An 11,039-nucleotide genomic window follows, 5' to 3' on the forward strand; every position below is an offset into this window, starting at 1 on the left:
CAAATTCAACACATATCTTGCCAAACATACCCTAAATGGAGATTTATTTATTTTATTTTTAAATTATAAGGGTCAATCAATTTAATCTCTTAAAATTATAAAATGCCAATATAACCCATTACATTTTAAAAAAATGTGATCAATTTAATCCCTCTGTTAAAATACTCCTTTAGTAAACATCCTTCCAAACCCATAAAAGACGTACATTGTGACTTAAATAATATTTTCATGCGTCAAAACAAATATTTTAAAAAAAAATTGGTGGAAAATTGTAAAAAAGAAGTAAATTAATTGATATTGTTTCAATTTAATTATAGGAATTAAATTGCTACAATTTTAAGACTAAAATGTTTATTTAGTCGATAAAAAATATTTTCCATTTCATGGAATATCGCAGAAGCTTACTTTCTTTGACTGGCAGCCATACTCACCTGTTTTTTCCTGTTGTTCTATGGTTCCATCGTTTTATGGACCTAGAATAAGAAGAAAACAAGTACGACCATACTTTATAATTTATAGTCATATATACTTTATAAGAAGAAAACAAATGCAACTATACTTTATAATTTATAGTCATATATCCTTTATAAGGGGTTATGTTATGTCTCCTCCTTATTACAAACCAAAAAACGTTTTCAACAACTCTAACAAACACGTGGATTGGACTTTTTTTTTTTTTGTAAGGTCTTCACACACAAGTAAAATTGGAACTTTATAATTTACACACCTTTTTTTCCACAATCGAACGTGTTGAGAAAATTCCTTGTGGAATTCAAACACTACCCTTTTACTTTCTCTCTCTTTCTTTAGCTTTGACACGTATTTGTTGAATACCATACTTATATATAAACCATTGAGATAGACTCATCTTTATTCATTCATTCAATTTGAGTTCTATAATCTCTTGTTCTAAGTCACACTTCAATTCATAACTTAAGATATATACTTCTTCATAAGCTCAACAACAAAGGTTTGAATTTCTTACCCTTTGCTTTCAATGAAATATTTTCTTATATTTTTTTTGGTTACATAAGTTTTTTCTTATATAAATATATTCATCATCTATATAAATTTTTTTATTAAATTTGAACAAAAAAAAATATTAAGGTGTTGATCCAATTGTCCTATCTCATAAGTGATTTAAAATATTTTTCACAGTTGTGCACAAATGATACTCAAAAAATTCGACTTATGTATGGTTTGATTAATGATGGTTTATATGTAATTTGAACAGGATTCAAGAAAGTATAGTATTGAATTTTCATCAAACAAATTGAAATTGGTGTGAATCTACATCTCTATGGGATTATCACTTTCTTTACTATCATCAGCTTGGGAAGAAATTGTTAGGCATTCACTCTTTGGTCTTCAATTCCACTATAGTTTTGGTTCCAAAGATGGTGCTATGATTTTGAGAACAAGTTTCAACAAAAGAGAATCAGAAACTTCAACAACAAAAAGTTCAACTAGGTTAGAGGATTATAGACCAGAACATGTGAACCTTGACACAAATGTTGATGAAAACTTGAAACATAAGGCAGTGCCTTTGCTTTCTTTGCCTAAAGAAGTTGTTTTCTCTTCTCCAAAACCTGTTTTTGAGCTTGATGCTGCAGCAACTAAGGTTCAGAAAGTTTATAAGAGTTATAGAACTAGAAGAAATCTTGCTGATTGTGCCGTTGTTGTTGAGGAACTATGGTTAGTCAATTTAGTCATTGAAATTATACGAATTTTTATATTTGATTCTAGTCGCTGAATTTAACAATACTTTGAAAACTATTCATGAAATTGAAAATTTTCAATCATCGGTCAATTTAGTCTTTAATATTGTCCTAAAAAACTTATGTGATAGAAAATTTTCAATTTTTGTAATGATTTTGAAATTTCCTTAATTTCAAGATTATAATTTAAGATATTAAATTGGTATAGAGTATTAACTTCTTAGCCTGATGTTTTTTGTATGTTATTAAATGGATGTTTTTTAAATGATATGAAGGTGGAAAGCATTGGATTTTGCTGCTCTTAGAAGAAGTTCTGTTTCATTTTTTGATGAACATAAACAAGAAACTGCAGTATCAAGGTGGGGAAGGGCAAGAACTAGAGCAGCTAAGGTATACTCCATTTGAAATTCAATTTAATTTCTAAAAATTAAACTAAATTTATTCATATTTTTCATTTCATTTTTAAGGTGTCTTTGCTTATTTTTATTTTTCATACAGGTTGGGAAAGGTTTGTCCAAGGATGACAAAGCACAAAAATTAGCCCTCCAACATTGGCTTGAAGCTGTAAGTTATTTATCTTAATATAATATTATAAATTAATTAACAAACATTAAAATAATATTACATATCTAATCTAATCTTATAGTATTAACAATTTTTTTTTCCCCACAGATTGACCCACGTCATCGCTATGGACACAATTTGCACTTATATTATGATATTTGGTTTGATAGCCAAAGTACTCAACCATTTTTCTATTGGTAAGCTTTTTATCCTATGGTACCTAATCATTTATATCTTATTGATTGTAATAATTATATGAAGCTAGTAAAAACTATTGGAGCTGATAATCTTGATGGTAAATTTTTTGTAGGTTGGATGTTGGAGATGGTAAAGAAATTAATCTTGAGAAATGTCCAAGGGCCACCCTTCAACGCCAGTGCATTAAATATCTTGGACCAGTAAGTTATCAATAGATTATATCACATTTGTAATCAAAATTATGATAATAAATTTTTAGGTATACATCGAACTCGGTACTTCAGGGTTTATAATATTCACATGCATTGCGCATCAACCACATGCATTAGACCCCGATGATAGTATATAATCTAACGCGTATGTTTGATGTTATAATTGCAGAAAGAAAGGGAAGAATATGAAGTAATTGTTGAAAAGGGAAAGTTGGTGTATAGAAAAGATGGGAAATTTGTGGAGACCGATGAAAAGTCCAAATGGATATTTGTTCTTAGCACCACTAGGGCTTTGTATGTTGGAAGGAAACAAAAGGGTGCTTTTCAACACTCTAGCTTTCTATCTGGGGCTGCAACCACAGCTGCTGGAAGATTAGTGGCACAACAAGGTGTACTCGAGGTAAAAACACGTAACCCTATTTTTTTAATCGATCTGAATTCGTTGTAGTTGTAAATCTTTATCGTTGGATGACGATCGGATGATTTGTATTTTTGACTTGTATTTTAAATCAAACCTAACAACATAAATACAAAAATTATCCGACCTTCATCTGAAGGTCCAGATTCGCAACTATTGAAACTCATGACTATATAATTTTGCATAAGCAATTTTGCTTACAAATAGTGTTTATTGTATAAACTTTGCAGGCTATTTGGCCTTATAGTGGTCATTATCACCCAACTGAAGAGAACTTCAGAGAATTTGTTAGTTTTCTTGAGGAGCACAAAGTAGACCTCTCTAATGTCAAGGTGAATTTTCATCTAACTAATACTAGTAAAAAAAGTAAATTGGATGTGGAATAAATTATCTTACTTGCTTTTTTACCCTTTTTCAGAGATATGCTATAGATGATGATGCTCCTTCATTCATTGGGACCAATCCATTTATTGAAACTAATGAATCACAACAAACTATGGACCCTACTCAAACTTCTCAATCAATATCTACCAATAATGTGAGCAACAAAGGAATCAAAATTAATAATGCAACAGAGGTTAATGCCAAGAAATTTGAGGTCCCAGTATTTGACTTTTCCAAGAGATTATCATGCAAGTGGTCTACAGGAGCTGGACCTCGTATTGGGTGTGTACGTGACTATCCTGAACACCTTCAATCAAGGGCATTGGAGCAAGTTAGTTTGTCACCTAGACCTGCTTCTGCAAGACCATATAGCTATGGCCCAATACCTTCTCCAAGGCCAAGCCCAAAAGTTAGGATTTCTCCTAGGCTTGCATACATGGGGTTACCTAGCCCAAGAACCCCGATTCCTGTTTGAGGCGAGTATCGATGGAACTAAGGTCAACGATCTCATGCACTAGATTCTCCTCGATCAGAGATCAAACTTTGGATTCATTGAGTGTCTAATAGCATTGATCTCTTAACTATTAGATGAATTCAACGGATGACCTTTGACTACTGAAGTGGGAGAGGATTCCTGACAAAAATTGTCACCTAAGGTGGCACTTGAATTGAAGATAACACAACTAGTAAATTTGTTATGAAAATATATAGACTAACTATTTATTATTTTATTTTTGGGTTTTGCAATTTGATTATTCCTTTATTCTTTTAGGGGTTTTGGTTTCTCATAGATATTTGTTTGTGTTTTGGAACACATGTTTAGACAAAATCTACCTATTATTGTAGTTTTTTTTTTTTTAAGAGGACCTATTCTCTTGTAGTTCTTATGGAACCTTTTTGAAGGAAATAAAACATGATATCAGCCTTTTACTAAGACACAATGAATCATTCACCCAAAAATGATTCATGGCCCTAGGGTTTTCGAAGGATACCAAGACAATTCTTTATTGTAACTTGAGTACAAAAATTATGGTATTATATTGTATTAGTACTCAGATGGACGTTGACGAACAACGTCCGTCTAATTTTATATTTATTTATTTTACTATAAATAGAGAAGCTTTTATCATGACAAAAATTAAATTTAAAGTCTTAGACAAAATTACATTATTTAGCATTGTTATTTTAATATTAACTAGCATGCAGACAATGAATGATCAAAGCAGCAATATACCTAAAGCATATGATAGACAAACAGAAACAACATGATCCAGAATAACAAAACCCAGTTTTTTAGAAACTATAAAAAAAATCATGACGTGGATCACACAAGGCAAAATAAAAAACAAAAAATGATCAAGGCATTAGACAAATTAACGTTGAATTATTGAAGGATTTTCAAATTGATAACCATAAAATATTTTGAATCAATGTCTAAAAAGTTCGTCAATGATTTTATATGCAGAGAACTTATCAAAGTTTAAAAGATAACTATAGCAATTCTTGTCTGAAACTTATGTCATTGATATCAAATTCAATATGATATATTGTGTACCTAATATTCATCATGGTAACATATTTATCGTTGTCGGTAAATGTGTGTGGATCTAATGTTGCTAAAAAATATACAACAAATTAACTCATATATGGAATCAAAAAACAAGATTAAGTCATATCCAATCAAAATTATATGTTGGAAGTAAGTAACATGTGCAAAGGTATCATACCTATCACACATTATACTGAAAAATATTTCAATGTTGCGGTATGCAATAGGGTAAATGAAACTTAAAGGTAATCTGGTTCATTAGTGACTAATGGATGAATTGACAAGTGCACCAAATCGGAACAAGTAATATAGTAGTAAGTTATAGTCTTCACATAGATCGCTGTTCAACTTAGAAATTGACGAAATTTATTTTGTTTATAAAAGCAATTAAAAGAGTTTATGGTAGTGAAACTTAGACAAATTGTACTACTTTGAGTTTGATAGTGACAATCCTTCAGAAGACGACAAAATTGTTCATAGTCTTCAACTTCTGACGTCACCTCAGAGGCTCCATTCTTTAGAGTCTACAATCTGAAGAATTTTGATTACAAATTAATTCAATGGCCGTAAATTTTGGTCCATTATGGACCAATACTTAGACATGTCCAAACTAAACGGCACCTCCTTCAGATGCTTCTAAACGAAATTCCTCTTATGATCAGAATTTTGCCTTTCTAGTTGACCTTTATTCAGATCTTGTTCAAAGTCATATAAGCTTATCCTTTGCTTCAGATGCTACTTTATGCATTCAAGGTCTTCATATTTCAGGATCAGAATATGACTTAAGAGTTAGAATTTAATTCTATAGTCATGCATACTTGAACACACATTAACATGTTCAATTGTTCTTTTAACCTTGTTATCATCAAAATTTCAAAAACATTGTACAAAATTCATTTTGGTTCAACAAAGAAAACCTAGATTTTAGAAGGAGCTTAACTCCTCCAAACTCACACCAATAGATGGGATAACTCCGACACTCTGCCACATTCCCCCAAAGTATCATTTGAGAGAGAACCATACGCATACTGAACTGAATACACCCCGTCTGAAGGGAGATTCCAAGACCAAGAATCCACTCCTTTCGACAACTGCCTCCCATCCGCCACAACCAATAACTCAACCACTAACAACTGCTTCCAAACAAACAACCTATGTCTCCACCTAAAATCTCACTCTCACACACCATTGACCCAAAAACTCATTGTACCAATCGACAAGGATTGATGGACCGAGGTCCGAAACAACCTCGAGCTTCTCACCCTAAATGAAACATCTCTTACCCAAAAATCATCCTGAAAGTAAGTCAAGAGACCATTCCACTTAACTTTAACCACTCCCCAAACGTGCACATCGTCTTACATTGACAACACATAGAAATTAAACTTAAAATGTAAGATAATTTGAATTTTGTTTAGAAGATGATATTAAAAGAAAAACACAATTTCATAAGGGTAATAAAAAAAAAAAATTCTTTCTTTTGTTGCATTATACTCCATCTCATGAAATTATAATATCAAACTTTTTTTTTTTTTAAAGAACATCAAACTTTTATACAAATTGCAAACACGATTTTGGTAGTATCATGGTTTGGTGAAATAAATAAAGAAGACATTTCATTTCTAGTTGATCTTTGACTTTATTGAATATTATTAATTTGAGAAAGTGAGTGAATCATCAAATCATATTAAGTCTTAACATAATTTTAGGGCAATATCCCCTTTCAGCTTTTTGTACTGATTTCATGCATAGTGCAGTGTGAAAGTGAAATACTATAGGCAGCAATTGAGCTGCAGAGGAGAAGGACTCCGATCTGATCTTTCTTCCTATAGTACTCAAACTCATCAACCATCACTATCAAAATATTTTTTAGTACACTGCAAAATCTATCTCTCATCAGTAATACTTTCCATTTTTCCACTGTGTTGTGTTGTGTTATATTACTTTTCAAACCTGCTTTTTCTGTACTTCTACAAGGCAAAATACCTCTTTATTTCCCTTTTCATCGATAACTTTGCCAAATGAAAAATAATGACATAGCCTTGTACCTTGTACAATGTACATATACTAGTATTTTCTTTTCAGTACGTAGAAAATTCACGTAGTACAAATTATTTTTAGAATAAACAAATATTCTAAAATGATGCATGGACTTTTCTGATAGTTGCATGGCAGGCCCCACCATGGTGTTTATGTCCAATCAAAATCAAAGCAAGATTTTTCTTTGGTTGCTTCCAACGTACCCTTGATTTAATAACTGATTAATTAATTAAACTTAAAATGGTGAATTAGAGTACAATTGAGTCAGTGAGCAAAAAATGGCTTAGATCTTAAATCAACATCATGAATCAATCTCACTCAGTCAGACTGCAGCTCCAACCCATCTTTGACTTATAACACTGTTGGACGTTGGTCTTGGAGATTCAAATGTTAGTAGATGCCAGATGGAAATTTAAAGAGATTCATAAAAATAATACAAAAAAATAATTAATGTCTCATTAACATTTCAAAGCAAAATACTACTAACATGTATTCTTAGAATATTGTTTAAAATAGAAAAATGAGTAAATATAACTTTAACAAGCATTATGACCTGTATTTTTAAGATATATATTTTTTTAGATTCCTTACTTACACAATATATACTACTAGTGTCTAGTACCATTTGAAGAGATATTTCAAATGTAAAGTTTTGTTATCTTGTGATTAAGAAATAAAAAAAAAAAAAAAAAAGATTAAAAAGTTATATTTTAAATTTTAACTGTGAAACTTGAGTTATCCAAATTAAAAGTCAATCGAGAAACAGTTGAAATCAAAAGTTATGAAAGAAAGGGCTCTGCAGTCAATGCATACTAGCTAGTAGCTATGACCTGCACAAGTACCCCAGTCCAGAGGGACATTGCAGTAATCAATTTTCAATTTCGCTTAATAAGTATTTAAAAATTATAACCGAGCACTTCTAGGAATTTAGTATTTAAAAATTGTTCAGCTAATATTTTAAAAATCTAAAACGTGTCAGTTTTAAGTTACTAATATTTTTTAAATGTCATCTTATGAAAATACCGATTAATATGACCCGTAATAGTAAGTAAATTCATTTTTCAAATAAAAGGGAAGTAAAAAATTATTATTTTAAAAGTATTTGTATTTCTCTCTTTGAAAGTGAAATTCCAATAAATGATACCTAATTGATAAAGAAGTATCTAACAATAAATTCTTTATGTAAAAAAATGTAACAGTTGATTCCTTTTAAATTGTTTTAGTTGCGTTATAAGGAGCCGGGGTTCGAACCTCGGACACTCCACTTCTCCACAATTAAATTGTGTGAGCTCTAGCCACTAGGCTACTTGACCAAAAAAAAAAAAAATTATAATAACTTGTTTCAAAAAAGAAATTATAATAACTGAAACAACAATTTGTAGATCATCTACGATGACAGATATTCAACACCTTGTTGAATAGACACCTCAATTGTAAAGTAACTAAATATGTTGTTTGTAGAGAAAGGGGACTATGGTAACACCCTCTATTTTTTCCAATTTTTTGATACCCCTTTTTCCAATTTTTTGAGACCCCCCTAAATAAATAGTACTAATATAAAAGACTTTTATTGAAATTTAATGATTTATTGTTAATGGTCGGATCAATTGAGTAATTTTTTTTGAGGTGCTAGATTTGAGAGATTGAATGTTTATTCAGTATTAACATTATAATGTGTAAAATGTATGATGTATACATACATGACCCATTTAAGGATCTAAAATGGATACTCCATTGTAGATGGTCTAATGTCCCGTCAAAAACAACAATCTTAATGTTGTTTCAAAACTATTTTGGCATGTAAAGATTTAAGATCGATAAAATTATATAAAGTGATCGCCAAGAGAAATTGATTAAGTTGATGAAAAAAATTAACTCATCTCTTAAGGGTGTGTCATGCAGTCTTTGTAAGAATTGTGTTGATGAGTGATTTGTAAATAAGCCTGTCAATATAACATTGTAATTGTAAGTTTATCTAAAAGTTATTTGGTTTAAAATGTGTTTCAACGTCTGATTGAAGTTCATTTTGGCACATATAACATCTATCAATATTTTTTAAAATCTTATGATCGGTTTATCCTAATTCAGTCCTAATAATTCTATTGAGATCCTGAAATTTAACTCATCTAAATTTTTCTTTTACATAAATAAAGTAGATAATGAAATTATTTTAAAAATTTATTAAATAATTTTCCATTTTTGGTGGAAACTGGAAAGTGACATTTTATCCGCTTGATATATTAAAGGAAAAAACTTGAATACAATTTCTTATGTGTTTTTCGTATGGTTCTTAACTAAATTCACGGTAATCTTCTCAAATCCTTTATTTTTTCAAAGTTTGTTATATTTAAAATATATATATATATATATATATATATATATAGTTGAGAACCATGAAAAAACATCTGAATAATTGTAAGCTTTGTCCTATATTAAATTCTACCAAGTCAATATGTTGGGAAAAGCATAAAATTAAGAAAGCAAAAAAATAAAAATAAAAATAAAAGGCCTCTCTTTGGTAAAAGGAATATGCAACAGAACCAAATGGCTAGATTTCTGGCATATCTATCTGTCAGCTATTTATTCCTATTTATCAAACTCAGTTAGTTCTTATTGCATATCTACCTCTCTATCTCTAATATAAAGCTTGTCATCATTGTTAACATTTACAAGTATGAAGAGAACAATGTGCTACATTCCAATCTTAACATTTTCAACTCTACTTTGGAGTTTGGTTTGTGTAATAAGCAAGCCTTTGTTGCTCTCTGCTGCTGCAAATCAACAAGGTTAGTAAACTTTACACTTTCACCTCACTCTAAATCAACATGCCTATGCTTAATTAGGTTTTTCTTTGGGCTCAAAACATGTTTTATTTGAAACATTATAACATTTTGCTTTCACTTTTTTTTGTTTTTTTACATTTACCAGCAGCATTCTTCAAAGTTGATTCAACAAATAGAATACAAGATGTTCAAAGACCTTTTGACTCTACACAGGTTTATACCTCTTATATAGTATTTATATTGTTGTAAAAAAAAAAAAATACTAGTATTTATATTGAAATTGTAAAATTTGGTCAATTTAATCCCTCAAATTTGCAAAATAGTAATTTTTAGTCTCTTGAGTTAAAAAAATATCAATCAATTCATTTTCTTAAATTTTGTACCACAATTTTAAATGTTATATATGCTTGTTTTGATGCAACAAACGATTATTTATATCCAAATTAAATTACTACTCCTATTTCACAAATTCGAGGGACTAAATTGACTGACAAATACAATTTCAAAGAACCAAAATGTTTGTTTTTCCATATATTTTTAGTGTAATGATATTTTTATAATCCATTTTCTGATAATTTTTTAGATATTTTTCACTCTTTTTAATGGTTAAAAATAATAAAGAAAAATAAATAAAGAGAATGAAACCCAATTTGAGATAGTTGACAGAATATGATTGTATAATATTTTAAATTAAATATTATATCTCATATTTTATATATGCATGTAATTTTACAATATAAATAAGTAACACTACATAATTTTATATGTACTTTTAATTTATTTAATTTAATTTAATTCAAGGGAGAAAAGGTGATGATGGAATATGAAGAAGCATTGAGGGGAGTTGGTAGTAGGATTGGGTCAACCCCACCAAGATGTGAACACAAATGTGGAGGATGCATTCCTTGTAACCCAACTCAGAAGCCAACCAACAAACATCTTATTGGTGTTCAGTATGCTAATTATGAGCCTGAAGGTTGGAAATGCATGTGTGGCACTTCTTACTTCAACCCCTAGCTAATCAATTAATATTCCCATAACAATTTCACTTTCTAATTGATTATTATTTGTATTCCTTTTCAAAAAGTCAATTATTATTTGGATGTTTTTGTAAGTAGTTTAATCAGTAATATGTATGATGATTGTAGCCATGAATGTTATGGACGCAGCTAA

At 29.9% G+C, this 11,039-nt stretch overlaps 2 protein-coding genes across 3 annotated transcripts; both read left to right on the forward strand.

The window, feature by feature from the left end:
• Window positions 1-772: 772 nt before the first annotated feature.
• Window positions 773-4,529, forward strand: LOC11439711 (IQ domain-containing protein IQM1). The gene is made up of 9 exons (XM_003595179.4): window positions 773-970; window positions 1,235-1,695; window positions 1,994-2,108; window positions 2,217-2,282; window positions 2,391-2,479; window positions 2,593-2,680; window positions 2,862-3,092; window positions 3,341-3,442; window positions 3,529-4,529. Exons 2-9 carry the CDS (start codon window positions 1,301-1,303, stop codon window positions 3,967-3,969), a joined length of 1,527 nt encoding a protein of 508 aa, XP_003595227.1. The 5' UTR covers window positions 773-970; window positions 1,235-1,300; the 3' UTR covers window positions 3,970-4,529.
• A 5,102-nt stretch (window positions 4,530-9,631) lies between these two features.
• LOC120578036 (EPIDERMAL PATTERNING FACTOR-like protein 5) lies at window positions 9,632-11,039 on the forward strand. Of its 2 annotated transcripts, none has more exons than XM_039830111.1 (3): window positions 9,632-9,869; window positions 10,012-10,079; window positions 10,668-11,039. In XM_039830111.1, exons 1-3 carry the CDS (start codon window positions 9,758-9,760, stop codon window positions 10,881-10,883), a joined length of 396 nt encoding a protein of 131 aa, XP_039686045.1. In that variant the 5' UTR covers window positions 9,632-9,757; the 3' UTR covers window positions 10,884-11,039. The 2 variants fall into 2 exon arrangements, with proteins under 2 accessions (XP_039686045.1, XP_039686046.1); XM_039830112.1 differs by having other exon boundaries at window positions 10,015-10,079.

This window comes from Medicago truncatula, chromosome 2 (genome assembly GCF_003473485.1).
Source record: "Medicago truncatula cultivar Jemalong A17 chromosome 2, MtrunA17r5.0-ANR, whole genome shotgun sequence".
Lineage (NCBI taxonomy): Eukaryota > Viridiplantae > Streptophyta > Magnoliopsida > Fabales > Fabaceae > Medicago > Medicago truncatula.